General features: G+C 41.3%; 1 protein-coding gene across 1 annotated transcript; it reads left to right on the top strand.

The window, feature by feature from the left end:
- Positions 1–1059: 1059 nt before the first annotated feature.
- Positions 1060–26801, top strand: LIN9 (lin-9 DREAM MuvB core complex component). The gene is made up of 15 exons (XM_056852576.1): positions 1060–1138; positions 8715–8747; positions 9390–9484; positions 11950–12054; positions 13135–13268; positions 14246–14371; positions 15698–15855; positions 17633–17766; positions 19088–19207; positions 19388–19489; positions 21650–21730; positions 23257–23382; positions 24398–24580; positions 25022–25119; positions 26429–26801. The coding sequence occupies exons 1-15, from the start codon at positions 1060–1062 to the stop codon at positions 26532–26534; spliced, it is 1680 nt and encodes a 559-aa protein (XP_056708554.1). The 3' UTR covers positions 26535–26801.
- Positions 26802–27005: the final 204 nt, after the last annotated feature.

Below are 27005 nucleotides of genomic sequence, written 5' to 3' on the forward strand. Positions count from 1 at the left end.
AAAATTATTTTTAAATATTCCAGAAGGCCATTGTGCATATTATCAAACATCACTGCAATTAGGACAAAGTCTTTGCTGGCACAGCGTCTTCGAGGTGGCCTGTAACACAGCAGAATAGCTACTGCGAGTTGTCGAGCGTTTGAAAAATAAAGCAGGAAAGAAGGGAAAGGAAAAATAGATGGGCACGTATGGGAAAAGCAAAAGCGAGCCTCATCATTGCACACAGGTGCTCAAGGCAGATCTCGGATATTTACAGGCAAGACAATTCACCGTGGGTCGCCGTGTTAGTCTGTCTGCAGTAGTAGAAAAGAGCAAGAGTCCAGTAGCACCTCAAAGACGAACAAGAATATTTTCTGGCAGGGTGTGAGCTTTCGTGAGCCACAGCTCCCTTCTTCAGATCTGCAGTAGTAGAAAAGAGCAAGAGTCCAGTAGCACCGTAAAGACTAACAAGAATATTTTCTGAAGACAGGACATTTTTAACATTTTGTTAAAGACTAACAAAAAAATATTTCTGAAGAAGTGAGCCGTGGCTCACAAAAGCTCCTACCCTGCCAGAAAATATTTTTGTTAGTCTTTAAGGGGCTACTGGACTCTTACTATTTGCAGGCAAGGTATACGTGGCAGATTAAACCGCCTATTTTTGGAAAGCCCCAAGAATTGCAGCAACGAAGATTTCAGATCAAGGGCGGAGGGGCGAGACAGACCAGCGAAATCTGCCGAGGCGCTTGAAGTAGAGAAGTTTTGTAGGGTCCCACACCGGGCGCCTCCTGGCTTTGGACCGCAGCGGCCAGCACCGGACGGACGGACGGACGGAGTCACCCGCCAGGCGCTTCCGCCGCTTCTCCTCAGCCCCCCTCCCGCCGGCCCAGCACCGACTCCACCTGAGCCCTCCTCACCCCCCCTCCCTCCCTCCCTCCCTCCGCACCCCGAGCGCGCGCGCGACCGAGCCTGGCCCACTCCCGCCCCCGCCTCGCCGAAGCCCAGGCAGCTCGCAGCGCCTCGGCTCGCCGCCCGCCCGCCAGTCAGGCAGGCTGGAGGACCGAGTCGCCTTTGCCCACAATGCACCGCGGCAGGCAGCCTTTGAAAAAGCGGCGCGGCTCCTTCAAGATGGCGGAGTTGGATCAGCTGCCTGACGAGAGTGAGTAGCGACCCGTGCCCCTGGGCTGTGCCCCGCCGCCTCCCCTTGGGGAGCGGCTCCGGGGACGGGGCCAGCCGGCGGCTCCCGTCCCTCGAGCTGGCGCCGCGGCTGCGCTTGCTGCTTCGTCGCCTCCTCCTGCTGGTGCTGTGGCGGCGGCTGTTGTTGTTATGGGCGCCGGGGCAGTGCGGGGCCGGAGCCACGGTCTCCTTCCTCGGCCCCCCGCCCCGGCCTACCTCCGCTCTCCAGCGCGTTCCCCGGCAGCTGGCCTGTGGAGGGAGTCCCCTCCTTCGGGAGACCGGCAGAGCAGGGCCGGAAGCCGCTGTTATATAACCTCCGCTGGTCCCGGTCGGGGGGTGAGCCGCGCCCTGCGCCCCCTGACCTGGCGCAGGCCGGGCAGTGCCGCGGAGGGGCCGGGAGGGGGGCGCGCCGTACCAGGCCCGGCAGGGCGGCTTTGTGATTTGCTCAGGGCGCCGGGCGGCACTGACATTGCACCTTTCCAGGGCAGCAGTAGAAAAGGGCAAGAGTCCAGTAGCACCTTAAAGACTAACAAAAATATTTTCTGGCAGGGTAGGAGCTTTCGTGAGCCACAGCTCACTTCTTCAGATACAGCTAGAATGTGGATTCATATTCTAGCTGTATCTGAAGAAGTGAGCTGTGGCTCACGAAAGCTCAAACCCTGCCAGAAAATATTTTTGTTAGTCTTTAAGGTGCTACTGGACTCTGGCCCTTTTCTACTACTGCAGATCTGAAGAAGTGAGCTGTGGCTCACGAAAGCTCAAACCCTGCCAGAAAATATTTTTGTTAGTCTTTAAGGTGCTACTGGACTCTGGCCCTTTTCTACTACTGCAGATCTGAAGAAGTGAGCTGTGGCTCACGAAAGCTCAAACCCTGCCAGAAAATATTTTTGTTAGTCTTTAAGGTGCTACTGGACTCTTGCCCTTTTCTACTACTGCAGACAGACTAACACGGCTACCCACCGTGAATTATCTTTCCAGTGCAGAGAAACTGCGGGCAGTGTTCACATCAGCTCGGTCCCGTCTTGGGCATCGCGCTCCTGGGGGGTTGACATGACATTTGCCTACAGTGGATTTGGGGGGGTCTTCTGTATCCTGCCTTCTGCAGTGAAAAATAAAAAGATAACGACAAAAAAATTGTGGCTGCTTAAGAAAGTTTCCTTATATGGATGAATCTTTATTTCTAACCCCCTGGTCCACACCGTGGTGTAGTGGTTAAGAGTGGTGGACTCTAGGACCGGCCTTGATTCCCGATCTGCTGGGCGATCTGCTGGCCGATCTTGTGCCAGTCACAGTTCTCTCATAACTCTCTTAGCCCTACCTACCTCACAAGAGGAGGGGAAGGGAATGCAATGTTGTGAGGAGGGGAAGGGAATGCAATTGTGAGCCACTTTGAAACTCCTCAAGGTAGAGAAAAGTGGGTATAAAAACCTTCTCTTCATCATCCTTGTTAGGAGGCTAAAGCGCTACAAACTGTCCCTCCCCCCTTTGCCTTCCTCATGTATATGTAAAGTATTTTAATAAACGTTAATACATTGGAGTACAGAATCAAAGGGCAGAACATTGTTTTGGGGATGTTCACTTAGATGAAGGAACATGCTTCCTGTTATGTGGCTTGGTGTAGCATGTATGTTGCACCTGGAGAAACAGTAGTTGCATTGTCCTTAATTGGCGCTGTCTGTATGGTCCACCTGAGTTGTCTATGCACTGTCTTGGAAAAATAGCAAAAACAAGGACGTATTTCCATTGGGAGAAGCATTTCGGCAGAACCTAGGTGATGGTATAGTATATTTCATTGTTGATCAAAGACTATGTGGGAAAGGATGCCTCATATTGTGCACCCAACCAAGAAACTAGTGTAATTAAAGAACATACCTTCCATGGAGAATTAGTATCTACAGCATAAACATGCCTCTAGTACTGGTTAGAATTTACTTGAGCTCTTTTGTTTATGTAAAAAAAAAGAGTATTAAGAAAAGGTACAGACTGAACAATGGTGCATATTGATGTAAATGCCTTTCTGAGGAATAAACAATGGGGCAGCTAATATACCATGGCTCATCTAGATTTCTACAGGCATGGGGGATGATTTTAGTTGATTCCTCCCTTCCAATTGGCAGTCTAAAACACACCCTGAAATGCTGCTCCTGGGGGTCAAGTGCCCCCCAGAATAACATGAATGGAATTGGAAGTCTCCTGTAGAGGGGACTACAAAAATCACCCCTCCCCCCTTGCACTTGCAGAAATCTACACAGGGTTTAAGCCACATGCCTTGTGTTGAACATGGAGAAGTATCATGTAGGCTTGCAAAGCATAGGCACCTTACGTTACAGTGTTCATGAACACAAAGAGATGGACTTAACTGACAAATTCAAGTTTTCTGTATATTTGAATAGGAGTTATGAGTATGATGGCCAATGTAATGTACTGGAACACAAAGTGGTATGCGTACTGCATATGGACCTACAATCATCTTGGTATTACACAAAACAGAGGTATATGAAAGAGAATGAAAGAGCACTTGCAGGCAAATTATGAATTGCTTGTGAAGTATTTGTATGCAAACTGTAAATATTTGAAGTACAAAAATAATTAAGAAAGTGCTAAAATATGTATTCAAAACTTTTAAAATTAAATCAGTATGTAGAAAGACATCAGATCAGGTGTGAAAATATACTTCAGCATGATAAAAGTTTCAGTTTACAATATGTGTAGCAGACACATAGCAGTGCACTTTGGCCACTGGAAATAACTATTTGTATAGTAAATACTTGAATATATTCTTACCATAGTTAGTAAAACATGTCCAAAATGTTTTGTAGAATGAACATACATATTTTAGAGTCATAGTGGAATAGGTCTGTGATCCTGTGTTCAGAAAGAATAGTTCAAGGATATTCCTTTGCCTTTTGGAGAGACTTATGACAGATTACCATGTGCAAAACATGTACACTGAACAGAAAGATAATATATGACATAGCATACATAGACATATTTGCATGAATGTGTCCAAGATGTTTGCATCTGCTTTTATGTTCAAATAGAATAAGTCTGGCATTGCCTGAAAGCCAACATAGTTGTATATCTACATGTTAACTTGCATGAGAGCCATTGTGTTGTAGGGATTACTGTTGAACTTGGATTGGGGTGACCTAATGTCAAATTCTCACTCTCATGAAGCACACTAACAGTGTTACTCTATACAGAGTTATGCCAATCGAACCCCCAATGGTCCTAGAATGGAGTAACTGTGCATAGGATTGCGCTTGAGAGTGACTTTGGACTCGTTGAACTTTTTCTTTAAAGGCTCATGGGGTTCTTGTGAGAATAAATGGAGGAGGGGAGACTCTGAGAAAGGGGGAGATGTGTGTCAGCATCAGCTTCATATGTCAAAGGTGACTGCCCAGAAAATATTTTTTTAGTGAAATTTGGAAGTTCATCCAAGGCAACCACAGCCTAGATTCCTGGCTAGCCTGACCTCAAGGCAAGTTTCCTCCTAACCCAAGTGAACATTCTGTCGTATCAGCCCCCACCTGTAGGGCTGAAGGCATTCAGTCCAGACACAGCTTTTTCTCTTCTGCGGCTTGTGAAAATGAACTTTTCCTCTGAGGTCTTAGAGTATCTTTGAGGAGCTCCTTGATTCCCAGAAAGCTACTACTAAGAGGCATCTGTTTTTCCTGGCTGCCATCTTTTTACCAAATACACTTTTAGCCCATAGCTGTTTCATCTGTATCACTCATTACCATTTTAGAGAAAAATTCCCAGCTTCTCTGGAGTTCAAAGGACTTCTGCTAGAACCCTCTAATTTAGCCTGTTTAACTCGTAGGTAATCTAGAAAGCCAGTATTGTATAATGGTTAGCGTGTCAAACTAGGACCAAAGAGACCTCCGTTCAAATTCTACTTTGCATGGAGGTTTTTAAAGTGTTTGAACCAGCCTGTGGCTGTCCACTTGTTCCACCTGGGACTACCAAAAAGTAAAATCAATTGTGTAAAATAAATTGACATGTACGCAGCCTAATTTATTCAGTTTTTATAATGCAAAGGAATGTTTACAGCATTTATAACACAGAATCTATACAGTACTCTTGTCTAGTCTTTATCTGTGGTGCTATATTTTTAATGTGATCTTCCTATTCTTGAAGTCCTCGTTCAGCTCAGTTTGGGTAAATATTTGTCGAGTACTTTAGCTTTCTGACTCTTAACATCTTTACTTACAAATACTTTATATTTAGATCAATAGGTCTAAGAAAGTAGGCTAGGATAATAACATAGTAGTCAAATCTTGTAGGTGTTGATTCTATAGGCCAAGAACTATTATTGCACCAGCATTTACAACTGTGAAAGCTAGTTGTGTGGCTTTTTCCTAGGCCAATGTTCTTAAATCCATAAGTCAGGACTTGCAGGTAGGTTGCAGAGGGCAACCTGCTGTGTTTGTATGCAATTTGAGCAGCACATCTGTATGCTGTTCTGTGCAACATAGGGCTTCACTGTTGGCACACTTAAGATGACCTGGCAAATTTTGTCAATTGACCATGGTCAAATAGTCCATAAAGCCAAGAATGCCACTATGTCTGTAGACGGTTATTGATTTCATACAGTTTGGTGTAATAGTAGAAAAGAGCAAGAGTCCAGTAGCACCTTGTGTGTGTGTGTTAAGTGCCGTCAAGTCGCTTCCGACTCATGGCGACCCTATGAATGAAAGTCCTCCAAAATGTCCTATCTTTGACAGCCTTGCTCAGATCTTGCAAATTGAAGTAGCACCTTAAAGACTAACAAACTTTCTGAAAGAGTATGAGCTTTCATAATTCACCGCTCACTTTTGGTGTAATATGTTAATAAAACCAGGGATGAGGTCTCCTTGCCCCGGACATCAGGAGAAATGTTAGCAGTATGGAAAGGTTTTTCCTATTGACAACCTTCCATAACTGCAGGCGTTGAAACAGGAACACAAGCAATCATCCGTTGTAAAGGTCACTGCCTAGAACAACTGTGACTCCATCTAGCTTATTGCTGGAACCAGGAAATACTCCTTTCTTGTGATTTGGCTTCTGCCAAAAAATTGTCAGCTGCTAATTTGGTTTTACTATTAATAAACGTATCCGACCTATTGATAATCAGTTATTTTTTTATTTCTAATAAAGTTAACATATTAACAAATATTGAACATTATTTGATTTATGGCAGGTCAATTGACCAGATCTCTTCTTACCTCTCCAGTGCCCAGCCCCAGCCTTTACCCTGATCCTGTCTACATAGTGTCTTACATAGGTGACTGATAGCATTGGGTGGTCAGATAATTTGTATGGAATCTGTTCCTTTTCATCCTAAAACAGCTGTGCCAGTGTAACAAAATCTACTCAAACAAGCTTAGGTAAACACAGGAAAGTAGTATAGTTTTCTCTTTATATTCTTTAAATTTACCAGTCACTTCCACATCTAAAGTAATATACCAAATTACAGTTTACCTAGGTAGGCAGTCCATAAATATATTCACAAATTGATATTTGTAATCGGAGTAGATTCATCTCTTCCTTTTTCAGTGCAAGTAATTTCTTACTTTGTGTGTCCATTTTGAGAATATCAGTAATGATGTAACACTTTTGTGTGTAAAGTGCCAACTTATGGTGACCCCTTATGGGGTTTTCATGGCAGGAGACTAACAGAGAGGTGGTTTGCCAGTGCCTTCCTCTGCACAGCAACCCTGGACTTCCTTGGTGGTCTCCCATCCAAATACTAACCAGGGCTGACCCTTCTTAGCTTCTGAGATCTGACGAGATCAGGCTAGCCTGGGCCATCCAGGTCAGGGCTTTTAAAGCATCTTCTTTTGGCAACTCCAGTAAGCCACCATAGAATAGAAGACTGGAAAATTTAGAGGAGAGAGTTACAGCATAGTTTTGCTGGTTCTTGCTTAGCTATTGCACATCTGTTGTAAGTTAGAGCAGCCTAATGTATTTTTTTCTTTGCAATTTTTCATCTTTCATTTATTTACAACATTTCTGCCTGCCTTTCTGCCCTTACTAGGGCCACCAAGGTGGCTTAATGGTATGATGTTTGTTACTCAGCTTGAATTGGTGCTGCTTGTGTGGTATCAGAGCAGTCTGACAGGGAAGACTGATGAAGACCTAAATACTTACTTTGGGTTTGGAGCAGTGGATGAAACGTGGTTTCATCTTTTATTCTCCGCTGTGCAAAAACTCACATTGCTGTGTTGGAGGAGGGAAACCCCTCCAAATGAACACTGCTTTAAAAAATGGATGATCATGCCTGGTTTTGGAAATATGCTCCCACAGCTTTGTTAGTGACCTCACAGTTGCTATACCTTTGCTAAAAGAAGTATTTAGCCCTTTGTAAACAGAAATTTTGCAAAAACATCAACCCGTTCTTGCATCTTACTGAAAACTTCTAAGCCTCCTATGAGGCTTGAAGGATATCACATTGACATTATCTGCACTAATGCTGTTTAATTTTAAATTGGACCATACTCAAAATCTAGACTGACTGTTGTTTTGTGCATACTTACTAAAAAATAAATTCTACTGAATTCAAGATTGCTTCCAAGTACATAATGTCTGACAAGATGGACTGTACCCCACAAAAGCATATGCCATAATTTATTAGTCTTTAGGGTGCCACAGAACTCTGGATTGTTCTTGCTGTTATACCGTATATACTCGTGTATAAGCCGACCCGCATATAAGCCGAGGTGCCTAATTTCACCCCCAAAATGGGGGGAAATTAGGCACCCACATGTAAGCCGAGGGTCGGCTTATACAACGCCCCTGTCCCGGGTTGCCCTCCTGCCCGGCCACCCCGGCCCTCCAGACCGACCCCAGTGCCACCCCTCCCGGGCCCTCCAGACCCACCCCGACCCCAGCGCCACCCTAGGGGGGGAGGGGGAAGAGCCCCTGAACCCCCTACTCACCCGGAGAGGTGGGAGGAGGAGGCCCGCTGATCAGCTGGAGGCGGCAGCGGCGCCCTCCCTGCGCTCGTGGCGGTGGCGGGGCCCTGCCTGCATGCAGGCAGGCCCCGCTGGCCGCTTCCAGGCCTCCCAGAGGGTGCGCGGGCCAGCAGCGGCGACGGTAAGTTCCTCTTCCCTCCTTCCCTCCCCCCTCCCTCCCCCCTACCGTATTGACCCGCGTATAAGCCGAGTTCGGTTTTTTCAGCCCTTTTTTTGGGCTGAAAAACTCGGCTTATACGCGAGTATATACGGTAAATTAATACAGGTACCTTCCTGCTAGATAGACACTATAAATGTAACCCATTTTGACCTTGGTTTAACTATTGTGGCATCCCCTGAAAAGGTGTGGCTTTTTAAGGGCACTAATATGTTTTTTCTTAGAAAATAGTGCTTCTTCATAGAATTAGAGATTTCTGGAATGGAACTTCTTGGTTGGGAGCCATGATAGTTAACCAAATTTAGTGCTGTAACATAGATCTATTCTTACTGGTTACTTACTGATGCAGAATAATAAGTTGGATATTTGAGATATCAACATTGCCATCTATGAATCTACTGTGAGACATATTGTAATTTGTATTGACTTTGTGTTTCCAATTGCAGGTTCATCAGCAAAAGCCCTGGTGAGCTTGAAAGGTAAGACGTATTTATTGGTTAGTTTGTAGTAATCATGGAAGTGGCAGTCACAAATGAGAATGAAATTTAAATGACAGCTCATTCCATAAGTGGGAAGGCGAGGTCAGCTGAATTTCAGTTACTGTGGATGAATTAGGCACCAACAGATTCAGGAGAACTGAGAGAAAAGGAAGCCTGTGCTGCAAAATGTCTTGTGAACCATCATAACTCTTGTGTATAATGCACAATAAATATGCATGTTTTCCAACATGCATGCAATGAAATAAACACATCTGTGTTTCTTAGACTTGGTGATTACATACACAGAAGTAAAAATATGAAGTCTCAGAAAAAGATTTTTATGGTAAAAGAAAGAACAAATGAAGATTGCTAAACTTCCCCCCCCCCCCCAAGTTCAAGGCTCATCTCCTAGGTCCTTGTTTTTATCAGCCAAGCTCTGGTATCAGCTGCAAATTCTGCTAGAATTAAACATATCCCCATTCCCTGTTTCCATGTGACCGTAGCAGACAAAAATATAGTTACAATATTAATATTATAAAATCCTATTTTCCGTTTGTAATAGATTTTAGAATGATCATTATTCTGCTTATTTCACATATGTGGAGACAACTGTATTCATGACATGTGACTTGTTCATAACAGAGGGAAGCTTATCCAACACATGGAATGAAAAGTTCACTTCTCTGCAGAAAACGCCTATTTGGAAAGGCAAGAATGCAGGAGCTGCAGTAGAAATGGTAAGGGATAACACTGACCTATGCTCGTGGCTTCCTAAGTTTGCCGAAAATCCACATTTCGTTTTATTTGGCCTTTTTATGTTTTACGGTTTTGAGCATATACTGCAGTTGTATTTTCCAAAACTTTTCTATAACTCTCAAGTTCTAACATTGTAATCAGAGCTAAGACTACAGTCCTAAGTGCACTTTCATCAGAGTAAGCCTCACTGAACTCACTAAAACTCCGTGAACATGCACAGCATTAGGATAAAAGGTCCTCATATTCTGTGCCCTCAGATATACTATCTATGCTTTTGCCCCCTGCTACAGTCTGGAATTATAAAAAAGACTTTCTTTTCCCCTCACTTATTTCAGTAAATGCTCAGATAAAGCAATTGACTGAAACAACAAAAGTCAGTGGGAATCTTACAGTACAAACCTCTGTAGAGTTACTCAAGTCTAAGTCCATTGAACTGGAATAATTCTGCTTGAGACTGCACTGTTATATTGGCAAAAAGAGTTGCCAATCTAATTTCCATGTAGTTGTGGTAAATTTTTAACATGTATATTTATTATGTATGCTAGCATATCCACTGTTACATGGGTACAAAAATAATTGCCAAGCCAATTACTGTGTGTGTGTGAAGTGCGGTCAAGTCGCAGCCGACTTATGGCGACCCCTTTTTGGGGTTTTCATGGCAAGAGACTAACAGAGGTGGTTTGCCAGTGCCTTCCTCTGCACAGCAACCCTGATATTCCTTGGTGGTCTCCCATCCAAATACTAACCAGGGCTGACCCTGCTTAGCTTCTGAGATCTGACGAGATCAGGCTAGCATGGGTCATCCAGGTCAGGGCAATTACCATGTAACTGTGGTAAATTTCTTAAATATATATATAATTTGAACTTATATCACACTGTCTTTTCTTTCATGTTGTAATTCATGCTGAAATTATTTGCCCAAGATCATAATCTGGGCATTCATACAAGCAAAGAAACAGAAGAGCATCTCATTTTCCCTGTATCCTACCTCCTGTACCATCTCAAATGATCACAGGTCCCCTCTTGTTTTCATATTCTTCAGACAATGCTGTAATGCAGCAGTATCAGCCACAAATGATGGCATCAACATAATGTTTTAAAAACATAAAGTATGCTGGGAGGGTCTCTCCCCAGAGCTGGCTTCAGCCAGCATAGTGTAGTGGTTAAGAGCAGTGGACTCTAATCTGGAGAACTGGGCTTGATTCCTCACTCCTCCACTTGAGCTGCAGACTCTAATCTGGTAAACTGGGTTGGTTTCCCCAATCCTGCACATGAAGCCAGCTGGGTGATCTTGGGCTAGTCACAGTTCTCTTAGAGCTCTCTCAGCCTCACCTACCTCACAAGGTATCTGTTGTGGGGAGAGGAAGGGAAGGAGATTGTAAACCGGTTTGATTCTCCTTAAAAGGTAGAGAAAGCATATAAAAACCAACTCTTCTTCTTCTCTCAGCAATGAAGTATAAAGCTAGTCCTTATATATCTTGATGTTTTCGAGTAAGCTTTGCTGGTGCTGCTGGAGGACGAGAAACTCCAGATGACAATCTGGCAACAGTTTTTTCATATGTAGAAAGGTCAGGCAGGCAAAGAGGCACAGACAGGCAGACCAGTGGGCTTGCTAAATAGTCCTTGCCACTAATCAGGCAGTAACTAAGCAGTAAACAGTTGGTTGAACTAAAATACTAAGACAGTACCCGAGAGATCTAGCTGAGGAACTCAGCTCTAATAATATGGTTTAACCCAGCTAAAGCTAAGCATTTTTAGCTACACTGATGTCTCTGCATTTGGAGAACATGTGCTGAACTGTCCCACTGACACTAACATGGACATTAACAAGTATTAAACTTTGAAGGATTCCCTGTCAAGGGGAACTAACTATTTAAGAACACAGAGCACCTTCAAAGTTCTGGAGAAGACCCATGGCTAATTTTCTGCCTTATTTTCAAATGTGGATTTATTAGAACATGTGTCAGCTGCTTTTCCAAAGCTTAGTGGTTTAGTCTGTAGGATCTTCAGGTGAAACAGATCATATAGGAAAGCCTGCAAACTACCTGGCACTGGGAGAGCTGCTGTCAGAACCATCAGTAGTGGCTTTAATAGACCAATACTCTGACCTAATATGAGGCAGCTCTTTGTTAACTTCCCTTACAACTAATCCTAAAACACCAAAATGTAAAGATTTAGGATGGACTAAACCAATAGCTATCCCATTTCAGAATCATAAAATATAACATCAGTACTAAAAGTCTTACACGGGGGGCCAACAACACTGCATGAAGATGCACTGCTTTCAACTGAAAGTAAAATGTCTTTAAAGGTACAAGGAGAACTAATGGGTTCTGGACCTTAATATATCAAAGCAGACAGTAGGAAAGAAGGTGCTCTCTGCTTGTTTATCAGGGATTTGGTATATTGAAACAAATCGGTTATCTTGATTTTTCTTTTATTCTAGCCATTCAGAAGTTCAAAGCGAAGCCGTTCCTTTTGTGAAGAAGAAGAAAGACAAATAAGTACAAGATCACCTAAAAGAAATCAGAGGGTTGCAATGGTTCCACAGGTATGCTTATGTATAAAACTTGTTTACATTCTCCCATAGCTAGGCTAAAACTTAATACCTATCAAGAAATAAATAAAAAAAACACTCTGTTTTTCAATTTCATTATTACAATTCAAATTAAAAAATTAACAAAGTAATATTCAGAAATATTTGAATCTGAACATAATTCCAAGGTAGGTTGGCATGATGTTAAAATCAATAGCTATAAAACGTTTAACAAATAAACCATAAGAAACCAACAGCAACTAGTTAAGTGCTGTCCTATACAGAGCCAAGCCTAAGCATATTGAAGTGGTTCCATTATGAGAAGAGAAGGCTCACTGAAAAAGACAATAATGCTAGGAAAAGTTGACAGCAGGAAAAGAGGAAGACTCAACATGAGATAGATTGACTCTTTAAAGGAAGCCATGCTCTTCCGTTTGTAAGACATGAGCAAGGCTGTTAACGATAGGATGTTCTGGAGGTCATTAATTCATAGGGTTGCCGTGAGTCGGAGACAACTTAATGGCACTTAACACAACACACGAGTCTGCCATGTAAAGCAGAAATGAGTGCACCAGCAGAGCTGAAACAGCTGAGCAGAATATGTCACGTTCTGTTTACTGAGTACGAATTGGGGGGGGGGGTGCAGCTCCAGATTTAGGAAATAAGCACTAATAGGAAACAAAACAAAGTATTTGCTTTTACTGGGCTTTAATAGAGGAGGGAAATCTTGATTTAGTTTGATACAGTCATACCAGCAGGGAACTGTCAGTACCTCTGATTACTTGGTGGTCCTTACGAAACTATATGTATGTCACTTATTTGTAATGTTAGATGTAAATTGTTAAAGTTAAAAGGCACACAACATTGAAGTAAAGACTGCCAGCATCCACACTCTGCATTCTAAAAGTACATTTAGATGCAGTTTAGCTTGGGGGGGGGGGAGATCAGAGGTCTCCTGAAAGAGGAGGGAATCAGCAAAAATTCACCTCTCCCTTATGCCTGCAGACATGAGATTCAAACCACAGTTTATAAAGTAGCAAGATTTCACTTTAATTGTTTATCTGTTAGTAACCTCTATTTTCTTTTATTGTCTAGAAGTTTACTGCATCGATGCCAACCCCAGACAAAAAAGCATCACAGAAGATTGGTTTGCGGCTGCGTAATTTACTCAAACTTCCAAAAGCTCACAAATGGTGTATATATGAATGGTTCTACTCCAATATAGATAAGTATGTATGATTATAAAACCTTTCATTTATTATTTTACAATTTAAAGCAACTTGTTGGAATTAAGCTAAGTATGTATGATTATAAGGCCTTTCATTTATTATTCTGCAATTTAAAACAATGTGTTGGAATTAAGCTATGTGCATTTTCATGTAGTAACTATATGGATTTACTTTATATAGTAAAAGTTATGTTTCCAAAGAAAAATGGGGCAAAAATTGTTTTATCAATATCTAATGTTTTTACAGCTGTTTATTTGACAGGTAATTCATTCATCTGCATAAATGGTTCACATTGTTACAGACTTTAATTGGGATAAAAACATAATTGTTATTTCTATTCCAGTTCATCGAATACTCTTTCACTAAATCAGTTTATCTTCTTGGCCTGGTTTTATCTGCTTTTGGCTATAAATTGTAGCATATTGCATCATGAAATTATTTCTCATTTGCTTCTTATTCCATTTCTGACTGAGACAATTGTTGTAGACCTAAGAATAATCTCTAACAATGAATTTGATGGTTCTTATAACTGTTTTTATTCAAGTCATAGTGTAATCCTATGCAACGTTACTCCAGTCTAAAGTCCTTGTGGTTAGACTGGAGTAACTGCATAGGAATGTACTGTTAGAGTTATAACCGTTTAATTGAAACTTGAGCTTATGTGTAACATCCATAGGCAGTAGGAATATATAACTTTTATAAATGTAATACACTGACTATATCAACTTCAAAGTATTAGTCATAAAATGTTACCTTTTTATTCCTCTAATTGTAATCAAGAAAGGTTAGTTAGTTTTGCATGAGTCCATTTAATAGCTGGCCATGAGTCCATTTAATAACTGGCCAAAATGTTAAAAAATTATCTCTCATTCTAAGGGAAATTATATATGTAGAAATGAAATTGTCTTATTTCATAATGTATTTTCTGAAAATACTTGAATGTATAACAGCAGAATGCCAATTGTTTTTTTAAACAGGCCACTGTTTGAAGGTGATAATGATTTCTGTGTTTGCCTGAAAGAATCGTTTCCCAATCTGAAAACCAGAAAATTAACAAGAGTAGAATGGGGGAAAATCAGACGATTAATGGGGAAACCACGAAGGTAAAATGCTTAGAGAGTATCTTTGGATGAGTGAAGCATTTTTAGGCAGTGGGTTTTTGTGAGTGGTTAATTGTAGCTTTTATTTGAAGCTTTCTTGTGAATGATTCATTCTTCAAAGCTTGTGGTTAGTTTGTAGAACACAGGATGCAGCACATAATTATAACGGAGGATGAAACAATGCAGCTTTTTTCACCAACTCAATATATACAAGTCCTATATCCCTTCTGTGGTCCAAAACGATTCTATTAGGATAGCTGCACTGTGAATGTGCTGCCAGACTAGCACTGTAGGTTACAAAACCTTTAGTTTGCCCAGACTGAAATCTAAGAATAGTAGGATTGAGGGAGCATTCTGGTTCACGTGTCCTGCCCAAAAAAGCAGGACCACCCACCCCTCAACAGATCAGCCTACCCAGTCTGTGCCACAGAATGCCACTGGCAGCATTCTGCAGTAGCAGAAAGGTGCCTACAGTGGTTGGGTTAAGTTTATTGACATTTCTTATCTAATCCAGTAAACAGCCTGGGCAAGTTACAAAATGTATACATTCCATAAATAAAACCATTACAACTGTTGTAAAATTACATTGTATATTCATGGTGAAATGGCAGTCCTGTAGAGGAAAGTTAAGACCACCCAAGTATACAATAGCAACTAAGTCTAAGATGCCAACAAACTTAAGACTGCTAAAACCAGACTTAAATAAAAACTCTACAGTGTTATAAGTGTGAATTTATGCAGAGCCCTGTAGATAGTAAATATTACCGAATGAAATCCTTGCTGCATTCTATGGCCAGTCTCACATCTGAGGAGATACTAAGCAGAGCATTTTCTGCTGTCCTTTAAAGCATGTGTGAGCCACTAGGAGATTCATGAGTTATGCAGAACCCAAGCTATTCAGGGTAGGTAGAAATCCAAAAATAACACCCTGTGCTGTAATGAGGATAACTCAAGACAAGAAACAGCACATAGCTCAAGTTAATCACTATATTACCACCATACAATACAGATCCAAACCGATACAAAAATCCCAAGTACACAATACATACAAAACACAAACACTACCCATTAGCTTGTAATACCAACAATACTACAATAATACCCTTCCCAGATAGTCCAAGTCAGAGAGTTTATAGAGTTTGTAAACAATATGTAGCCGTTTCAAACCAGCTAAATCTTCAGTGACATGCAGGGAAGATTTTTCAGCTGTCACCATGCCGTGTTACCCGGCCCCATTCTTTAGATTTTTCTATTCGCACAGTGGCCGGGTTCAGAATAAGATATATCATAGCAAGTGCAAACGAAAAAATTCTGCTTACTTATTTGCAGATGTTCTTCTGCATTCTTTGAAGAGGAAAGAGCTGCATTAAAACAGAAACGGCAGAAAATTAGACTTCTGCAGCAACGGAAGGTGGCAGACATATCCCAGTATAAAGATCTTCCTGAAGAAATCCCACTGCCACTAGTTATAGGAACAAAAGTTACAGGTACTTTTTTCTTCTGTTAAATGGAATTAAATATTGTCGGTTGTTCTTGAGTCCTGAAATTCTTAGCTTGAAGATAACTAAAGCAGTGTAATTTTTACATAGTTGCTACTGAATTGTCCATAGAGCAATACTAGTCTACATAGTTATTTAAATATTTACAGGCAGGAGTGGTCAGAAGGTCTCTCCAGAATGACCAATCCCTCTGCAAGCATTTAAAAGTAGCTCTCTACCCATCCTCAGTACCACTGTAATAACTTCCTTATCCTTTCCTGTAAAGCTACCACAACAGCATCTGTTATCTTTCTCTTTCGTGGAAAGGAAAAGGAGGCACATGTGCACTTGCCACTTCCCCTGTGATTTGGAGCAGCTGGCCAACAGCGCAGCCCCTAAGAGGTGCACCCTTCTCAGTTAATTGAATTCACTCCCTGTGATTTGGAAGCAGCTGCCAACAGCGCTCCCCTATGGCACCCTTCTCAGTTAAGTTCCAATAACCCGTAAACTGAGTCTCTTCGCAATTGTCTCGGTTCCCTGCGGGGCTATGCATGACATTCTCCTCCCTGAGGCTCAGCTTACTTCCGTCCCGCTACTTCCCTGGTTTCCAATCCCTGTTTTATCCAAAGTCACTTTTTATTCCCATATTCAACCCAGTTATAGAAAGTTGCATAGTCACGTCGCGGTCGATCTCCACATGCCCCATATGCCCCTGTCTCCAACTCCTCCTCCAGCCAGACTTCAGCCTTCCCCTCCACAATGCCCCAGAAAGCCATACCGACGACGAGGTGGCCATGTGCCGCTCCTTCTCTGGGTTCCTTTTTTTCCTGCTGGTCTGACGGCATATCGATATAGCATTAAATCATCTAAAATATTAATCAAAATTGCAGAGAGAGGCAGCAGAGGCTAGGATCGTTTGCTTGCTCAACCCTCCCACGGTACCTCATAACCCAAATGCGGCGGTGGGGAGGCCAGCGAGCACCCAATCATAGCCTCCGCCGACCTCTCTCTGCTATTTTGATTAGTGTTTTAGATTATTTAATGCTATATCGATATGCCATCAGACCAGCAGGGGGGAAAGTGTCCAGAGAAGAACTCTCCCCCCCATAGCATCTTCTCCCATTTGTTTCAAAAGTGTTGGGTTCACAATCACACACGAGCTAAGAATCTCCATCCCGCCTTTTCTTTTTCTGAGCAGAGCTGTGTTTTCAAGGTGTGGGGACAGACGCTTATAGGTTTTGGCTGGAGATATTACAGCCCTTCACCTTGAGAAATGGGTTGTGAAGTGGCCACTCTCAGGGGGAAAGGGAAGTGGGTGGGGTGACGTTATTATCACAGTAAGCACTGCAGCCAATTACAAAGCAGCGTTTTCAAGGGGCGGGGTTTCAGATGCTTCCTGATTTCTGCATGGAATTATGCATTGCTCCTGCAACAAGCCACACCATGTATAAGGTTTTCCGATACCGGGGTATAAAAGTGTGAGACAAGAGAGAGATGAACCAGGGCCATCCTACCCATACATAAACGACCTGCAATTCCCTTTAGGATTGCACTATAAATTATGCAAAAGGGGAAAAGTATATAATATTCCAAATTCTTTAATTCTCATAGTTGTACCAGTCACAGAATTCATCTTCAATTTGAAAGTTGCATGTTAAATTTTGATTTCTTTAGTACACAGTAGAAATTGCCTTATTGTATGTGATAGCTATCTAAAGCCAGCTCTCAAAGACATCTAGATCTGTTTCCCTCAGATAAAGGTTGTGATAATTGTTATTGATTTTAGCGAGGTTACGTGGGGCCCATGATGGACTCTTCACTGGACAAATAGATGCTGTTGACACTCTTAATGCTACTTACAGAGTAACGTTTGAGAGGGCAGGGCTCGGAACTCACACAATCCCAGATTATGAAGTCCTTGTAAGTATTATCTATAGAATGTGGTTTTTCTCTGGAAATAATGCATTTTACATTTTTTTTAATGTTAGGTACTAATTCAGGAATCAAATACAGATGTGCCATTTGTAAAACAGTATCTTCCCATATACAAGTCATATATTTGGAAAATAGCAATATTTTGTAAACTGAATAACTTTACTAAGAATTGCTTGTTTAGTTGGTGGTCAACATTTTACTCTCAGGCAAATTGTCACTTACTTGCTGCTTTTGTTGACACTCTACTAATAAGAATCTAGACATATTGAAAGTTACTGAGTAGTATTAAGTTTGATTAAAAGGTAAAGGTCCCCTGTGCAAGCACCGGGTCATTCCTGACCCATGGGGTGACGTCACATCCCGACGTTTACGGGGTGGTTTGCCAGTGCCTTCCCCAGTCATCTTCCCTTTACCCCCAGCAAGCTGGGTACTCATTTTACCGACCTTGGAACAATGGAAGGCTGAGTCAACCTTGAGCCGGCTACCTGAAACCAACTTCCGTCGGGATCGAACTCAGGTCGTGAGCAGAGTTTGGACTGCAGTACTGCAGCTTTACCACTCTGCGCCATGAAGCTCTTCAAGTTTGACTAGAAAGGTTCAGATCCCAGCATAGCTATGCAACCGATATACTGCCTCCAAATCTGTCACCGTATGTAAGGGCTTTACTGTACATAACGTTAATTACAAAACTCTGAATCTACAATGAGGAACAAAGATTGTGAGATTTGTGTATCAGCACCATATTCCATACCATGCAGTGTATGACATTCTGGAACTATAAGTATGTCCAGCTCATTTTTAGGCATGCTTAATTTGAAATTCGTCCGACTGAATTCAGTGGTGCTTATGCCAAAGTAAGTGTACATAGGATTGCAGCCTTAGTCTGATTCGAAGCTGAAAGAAAAAATACACAGCACCTTGTACTTTGTTTAAAATTGGGGGGAGGGATGTTTTCTTATTGGATGATAAAATACTGTTCATAATAAAATACAAGTTTAATGAGATTTAACATATCTTCTCAAAATAACTTCCTTTGTATATTTTGTCTAGAATCCAAATTTAGGGTTGAAACCTACCAATAATTTCTTCCTGTTTACATGGTTTTTGTTGTTGTTTTTTCTGATTTCTCCTGTCATCCTATTTCTGGGGATCTCCAACTGCCAGGAACAGCAGGGTTGAGGGCATTTTGGGTTGCAGTGGGGAGGGGTGGAGTGGAATCCAAGCCTTAAAATGTTTGAATTAAAAGTAAAAATAAAATTCTAGTGCTTAAAATGATCCTGAAACTTGTTTTCCTCTGTGATATAAGAGTAATGAACCTCATGAAACCATGCCAATTGCTGCCTTTGGACAAAAACAGCGGCCTTCTAGATATTTCATGACTCCTCCTCGACTACATTATACACCTTCCCTTCAGTCACCAATTACGGTAAGTGACATAAAGTGGAAATTCTGCCTCGTTGAGTCAATTTTCAGAATTTAAAAGAACTGAAGAAAATAAAAAATATCAATTTGATGAATTTCTGAAATATAGTGAACTCAAGTTTAAAGTTTTATCAAATCTTTTTTTAGAAATAAGTTGTTAAATGCAACTTTTTTTCTTGTATAGGACAGCGATCCTTTATTAGGACAGTCTTCTTGGAAAAACAAAATTTCAGGCTCAGATAGCGAGACTTTAGGTGGTTTTCCAGTAGAATTCCTTATCCAAGTGGTGAGTGTCAACTGCTTTTCTTTCAGTTTTATCTGTATTGATTTTGAACTTCATCAGTAGATAAATCAATTTTCCAATATCAAAAATGATATGCAGTGCTTTGGATCTATTTCCTCCTAGTGATGTTCTGTCATCTTTACTAGCCTCTTCAGGATTTTCCCACTGAAGATGCAATCCTGGAAGTAAGCCCTGCTAAACACTGGGACTTACTTCTGAGTATATATGGATAGGAATGCACATCAGTTTTCTTTTGAAATAACAAATATTAAATAATACTGAGAGCACTTCATTTTAATCTGATGTTATGTTATTCTTGCGCAAGTAAAATTTATTTGAAGTGAATGCTGCTGAAATTCTTGTTGGTATACCGAAGTTAACCCTATGGTTAAACAGCTAGGTAGTACAATTTGTTCAGTCCGAGGATTGCTGTTGCGGTAAAACCCATTCTACTGTTGTACTTGGCTCAGGTTGCTTTTCTATTTTTTAGCTCAATTTTGAACAAAAGTTGAATTATGAATCTTTAAAATTTGCTCTCAGTTTTTGCTTTTCTCCCTACAGTGTTACTGATTTCCCTGCTTCGCCTCATTACTCTGCCCAGTATTTCCCTACCATTGTTCCTTTTGCTATGCCTGCTCTCCATAATGCAGTGCAGTCTCCCTCATGCAACAGTAGAGGGAACAGTAGTGCCTCCTTTCCTTCATACGTCTTGTGGCTTTGCATGATAGCAGCTATAAACTACATGCAATACTGTGAACGTTTGTGTCGCTAGAGCATATGAGCCCCATGCTGGATAAGAAGGCAGACGACACTGGAATTCAGTGTGACCAGGCAACAGAAAATAGAATGTAGCAGTGAATTTTGACTACCAATTATAATTTCTAGGATCCAGAGACCTGCTTAGTTCCACAAAAGGGGCTTATACTACCCTTGGCTCATACAAAAGTTGTGTGCTAGCCCAGTGGAATTCCCCCCCCCCAGATTCATATAGGTCACAAATGGCTTTGATACTTCTGTCAGTTTCTGCTGTATATCATGGGCTCTGCTGTTTAAGAAAAATCAAACATAACAGAGCCATCCAGAGCAGAGATACATCCTTCTAAACCCATTGACTTAGGATGTGCTTATGATGGCATTGTTCCTGGTGCAAGAGGAACATGTCCTATAGTGGAGGACCACCTCCACAGTACCCAGAGAAAAGCATGCACAGAGCAAAAGTACAGGATCCTTTTTTTACTTTTTAGCATTAAGCATCTCAAATTCTCATAAGTGTGATTATATTACAATATAAATTTTTACAATACCTGAAACATGCATTTGTGATAATACTAAGCTCCCACTTTTTGTTGTGTTTTCAGGTTTCTGTTTTTTGCTTTAAAATTATGCGTTTTTTTTATAGGGAGTCCTAGCATCACCATGGAAAGGGGCCCTGTTGCCATAATCACATGGGGGAAGCAATATGTGATCTGGGATGTTTCTGCTGATATCCAGTTTTAAAAAGGCTCCACTGATGTGATTTCTCTTGAGCGAGAGAATCCACATGTGTGGGACTTTTGAGGATCAGGCAAATGGCATGGACGCTCCAGCTCAAATGTTGACTCGCCATCCATGGCTATTAGCCGCGATGGATAAAGGGAACCTCCATATATAGAGGCAGTGCCAGGAGATGGCATCAGGGGAAGGCCTTGGCCCTCCAGAACAACTGGTTGGTTGTTGTGTGAAACGGGATGCTGAACGAGATGGACCACTGATCTGATCCAGCAGGGCTCTTCTTATGTTCTTACTTTCCCCATGCAGTTGCTCTGACAGGGCTGCTCCAGAGAAGGAATTTTTAAACCTAGGAAATATGGCCAATTATGTGTAGATGTAGAGGAGCTGAGCAGTCAGCGCATGACCGAGCAGGCTGAAAGCACAGTGAGGAAGGAAATGACAGTGCCTCTGAAGAGCCAAGATAACCCCATGTGTCCACTTGCTCAACTTTTTTGTCGGAAATCGTACACTGGTATTTATTTTGAAAGCATTGGCTGAGAAAACAGAACCTGTTACAGTCTTTGTGCATCTGATTATTAACTAAAATATCAGCCTGATGGCTTTTCCACCTCTGCAGCACATTGAAGACCCGTTAAAATGGTTATTTTCTTTACCCCCCCCCCCCCACTGCAGACGAGATTATCAAAAATCCTTATGATTAAAAAGGAACACATCAAGCAGCTCAGGGAAATGAACACAGAGGCAGAAAAACTGGCAAGTACATATGCATGCTTCATTTGCTCATTTAGAGTGCATAGAGTTTTATCAATTGTGTAGGTGTATGCTTCTTATAGTGCAAAGAAAGATTAATCTGCAGCATATAAAAGAGGTATTCCCTTGAAATAGGCTGCAGTACATGATTTTCTAATGTGCAGTTTTACAAAGATGGGAGCTGACCAGTGATTTAGAATTACCTTGGTCCATCAGATTTCTCACAACAAAAATAGGCAGCATAGGCTTGGGAGGAACCACCAGTCCTGTGTTCATAGCATGATTGAGCTGGCCTCTGCATAATGCATTAAAAAAATGTATGGTACAGGTACCAATCAGAATTGATTTTGCTGGCGTTTCTCTTAAATGGTAATTTAGACACAACCATGATAGGAGGAAGAGTGGGATAAAAATGTGCTGCATAGAGAGGACTAGTGGGAAAATACTTGTAGTCTTCTGAGCCTTCTGCACAGAATTTGGGCTGAGGGAAGGGGCTGGCAGCAACCAGAAATAGAGGCTGGATTATAAGCCAAGCCCTTGTCTAAAGTGCTGGGAACTTCTCCACACTGAGCAGCCTCATGAAGCATCTACGAAGTAAAATCTGAGTGCGGAGCCCATGAGCATAGGTACTGCTTCCCAGTGACAGTTTGCATGAATCCAGAAGTAATCATCATCATTCCTTTATTGGCATAAAAACATAATACAGAAGGGTACAAAAGGAATGGAGATATAAAGTGCCCTTTATAGAATAGTTAAAAGACAGTTACATCGAATATCGCTGTTTGTTGATACTTACCATCTAATTAACTGTTTGGCGGGCTTTTAAAACAAACTTTAAAAACTGTGCCACCATCTCCAATATATGGGGCGAACGATTATTCAATAAATTGGAAACATTAAAAGAATCTGAGACATTCTGTCTATTTTCCAACAGGGGGCTTTAAAATTCGTTACTAGATTCTGTGTAGAAACTACAGTAAAATAAGACATGAGCAACTGTTTCAATACAATTGTTGCCACAAGGGGAGTCCAGAAGTCCTTTTTTTCAGTTATCTGTTCTCTCACCTGCACAAATGTTCAAGAAAGCTGTGCACTCCTGGCTCCTGCAGAAGTTGGTAGAATTAACCAGTTTGCATTTAGCTTGGCATGTCTGTCTTGAGCCTTAGACTGATTGGCATACAGAGTAAAATCAATAATAATAAAAAACTATTTAAATATCTGCTTACACATCACCTGTATCAGTACTTTAGATTAGTTGCAGGAGCTGATTTGGCCTGTGTAGTTGGAATTGTCCAAACGGAGGACTCATGACTTTGCGGTTGATCAGATCCAGTTGAGGATTTTAAGTGTGTACTCGGATTTATTTTCTTGCACCCAATAAAGAAAGTAATTTAAATACGCTTTGATATTTAAGTGCTAGCACACAGAAATTATTTCAAAATGTAATTCCATAACAACAAATTTTTAACTACAGCAAATACCTCAAATTGTTGCCTTAATTTTTTCCTCTTTTTTTTTTTACAATACAGAAATCCTATTCTATGCCGATCAGCATTGAATTTCAGCGTAGATATGCAACTATTGTTTTAGATCTTGAACAGCTAAACAAGGATCTAAACAAAGTTTTGCATAAAGTTCAGCAATATTGTTATGAGGTAAAATGTAACTACTTTATAGCGTCTCTTTTTAAGCATATCATTTTTATAAATTAAGTCCTAAAGATTCTTCACTTGAATGTTTCAAAACGACACTAGGTTTTTTTTTCATTACTGTGTCCCAGTACATAGTGAAGCCTAATGCCATTTTGGGAGTGTTACTATCTGCTTCCCTGTGTTTCTTATTATGGGTATATCCAGTGGAAGGGAATTCCGTCAGTAGATTGGAACCTCATTGCCTCCCCTATCTCGCTGCAGCCCCAGACATGGATCCCCCCGCCCAGTAACAGTATGAGGGGTGATTCTGCAGTAGAAAAAGGGATTCTGCAAAAAAATAAAAAAAATCTGTTAGTGGAAATACACTGCTGTAGATTTCCAACCCAGTGTCTCAAACTATGTATTTATTTAATTGTTGTTGCTCCTGCCAAAGAATGCTGGAAGTGCCAGAATCACATTTCTGATCATTACAGGTGACCTAGCAACTGTATTTGTGAGTCCTTGAATAAAAATATTGGGTTGGATCCTATGGTTGGATTAGAAAATTGCACTGGAGGATGTTTCCCCACATTCACCTTCCCTCTGTGACTTCCATAAACCATTGCTGGAAGTTGCAGGAGACCCATGGAGTAAAACCCATCTGGTATAGGATTTTGCGGTGATGTGTGGAATTGAGCAAAACAGCCTCTGCTTTCTGATGTGCCAAGTGAAAGCTTGCTCTGCCACATGTCCTCCACCAGCAGAATTCCAAACTGGGGATAATTTTGGATGATTCCTCCTCTTCACTGCAGCTCTCTATGCCAAAAGTCCATGGGGTTGCAGAGGGTTGTTGTGGAAGGAGGAAGATCTACTTCTACAAGGACCTTCTGTGAGCCCGATCATAGGCTCTATAGGCTCCAACCTATAGAGTAAGAAATGTTTATTACTTAGCTATCTGTGAAATCATATTTTAAAATTTCGGTTGACTGTTGACAGACAGTTGTTAAGTTAATCATAGTTTTTTAAACACTCACCACAGCTTGCGCCAGATCAAGGCCTCCAGCCTGCAGACCATCCAACAGATTTGAGAAGGAGATGCGAGGAGGAAGCTCAGGAGATTGTGAGGCAGTCAAATACATCAACGACAGGACAGCCTTGTGTGGAAAATGAAAACCTAACAGACCTAATTGCTAGACTTACAGCAATATTGCTGCAGATTAAGGTAAGTAGCGCTGAGAGAGAAAACATACAGAGGGCTCAGATCTAAAGAACCAGAGTTCGCAGTACACGTCTTTTCCTTCAGTTACGTGCCCCCTGAAAAAGTTGCTTCCAAAAGTTGCTTCTAAAGGACCTTTAGGAGTATTGTAAATATGGAATCAGTGGTTAGCACCCCTCTCCATTCTTTTTTATTTGAAATATTTGTATCCCAACTTTCCACGATGCCCAAGGAGGCATTCTTGGTTAGCTTTTGCTGTGTTCACACACAAGTTCATGAGGGGAAGAGGGTGTGTGATTTTTGCCAATTCCCCTATAGTTGTCTATGCTGTTAGACACCCTGCTTTATAGCACGTATCAGAAGATCTAATGTAGTTATGTGGGCTTTGCATTAGAGATAAAAATATATTCCTTAGCTCTTGACATTTTAATCTTTAATTTCTTCCAGTGTCTAGCAGAAGGAGGTGATCTAAATTCCTTTGAGTTTAAGTCATTAACAGATTCATTAAATGACATCAAGAACTCCATAGATTCCTCCAATATCAGGTAATGTGCAGTACATAGTCAAATACATTTCAGATATTTATATTTAACTGAGAATCTTTACACCAAAGTACTGTCCAGTTTTCTCTTAATATTTTAGCATGTCTAATGGTGTATATTCTCTTTGGATCTGTATGTTGGCAGTCATAACTCATCTTATAAGTTGAAGGAGCTTTGTATGTTTAGCCTGGAGAGGAGACAACTGAGAGGTGATATGATAACCATCTTCAAGTACTTGAAGGACTGTCATGTAGAGGATGGTGCAGAGTTGTTTTCTTTTACCCCAGAAGAGAACCAGTGGGTTGAAATTAAATCAAGAGAGTTTTCAGCTAAACATTAGGAATAACTTTCTAACAGTTAGAGCAGTTACCCAGTGGAACAGGCTTCTTCAGGAGGTGGTGGGCTCTTCTTTCTTTGGCGGTTTTTAAGCAGATACTAGATGCCCATCTGACAGCAATGCTGATTCTGTGAACTTAGGCAGATCATGAGAGGCAGGGCAGGAAGGGTTGTGTCAGTGTTTGGCTCTCATGGCCTTTTCTTGCATGCCCAGGGTAATGCTGATTGCCACTTTGGGGTCAGGGAGCAATTTTCCTTCAGGCCAGATTGGCCAGGGATCCTGGAGAGTTTTTGTTGCTGTCTTCTGGGCATCAAATAGGGGTCACTGGGTGTGTGTGGCGGGGGGGAGGTAGTTGTGAATTTCCTGCATTGTGCAGAGGGATGGACTAGATTACCTTGGTGGTTCCTTCCAATTCTATGATTCATCAACGTATCTGATGATCAACATGGCCAAATCTGAATTCTTAAATCTGCAGATTGGAGCAATGGAAAGACAAGACAGATCTTCCTAAAAACCTGAAATATCTGAAATCTTAAAAACAAACAAAAACATTGGGGGGAGGGGTTAAATTCCCACCCAACAATGGAAGCAGCACCTGTAGCTTTAAGAAATGAGTGCCCTCTCAGTGGGATTGCTAGGCAACCACAATAGTATTGACAGCCTTCAAGCCTTTGTTTCTGTCAGTAATAGGCAGAGTGGAGTGCCCTTTCCAGGACTTTTTTGGCCTTTGAGGGAGGAGTCATCAAGGCCAGTTCTGGCAGCAGCGCTGGGCAACTTGATACCACACAACCCAGGACTGCCTGCTCCATCTCCATCTCTACAAAATATTTGTGATCGTTAGTAATAAAACATTTAAAATTTTTTATTCAACTGTCTTACAGTTTCATGTTGATACCTTGGCTTGACAACATTAAATATAAATGGTGTTCTTTTTAAAATGACCAAAATACTTAAAAGCTATTTTGCTTTCCTTAGTTGTTTTCAGAATAACGTTGAGATCCATGTTGCACATATTCAGAGTGGACTCAGCCAGATGGGAAATTTACATGCCTTTGCTGCAAACAACACCAACAGAGACTGACAAAGAGAAATGTTCACCTTAGTCCAAGTGTACAGAATGTAGCTGTGGAAAAGCCTCGTTATAAGCTTCACCAAATATCCTAACTGCTGGAAAATAAAGGAAATTAAAAGGATATTTTGAGATGTGTTGTACTGCTTCTGAAGAAACCAGCAAGAAATTACCAGCATTGCTATAGACTTCATCACTTGCTATGCACATACAGTATCTTGTTTAACAGCTAAACTTTAGTTATAAAAGTACGTACATTGTTTTAATTGAATGTTATACAGACAAGTTTCATATAATGTAAAGGAAGAATATTTTAAACTTAGTTGCAACTAATTCCAATGTGTTGAAAGCAATCGAAAGGAAACAACACAAAGAAGGGGCTGGGCAGCAATCTATTGTTCTGAAAGGTACAGTACCCTAATATTAGTGTGTTACTGCCTTTGGATTTTAGTCTCTTAACAGAGTGGCGATTGATAAAGCAGT

The sequence above is a fragment of the Euleptes europaea genome, chromosome 7 (assembly GCF_029931775.1).
Source record: "Euleptes europaea isolate rEulEur1 chromosome 7, rEulEur1.hap1, whole genome shotgun sequence".
NCBI lineage: Eukaryota > Metazoa > Chordata > Lepidosauria > Squamata > Sphaerodactylidae > Euleptes > Euleptes europaea.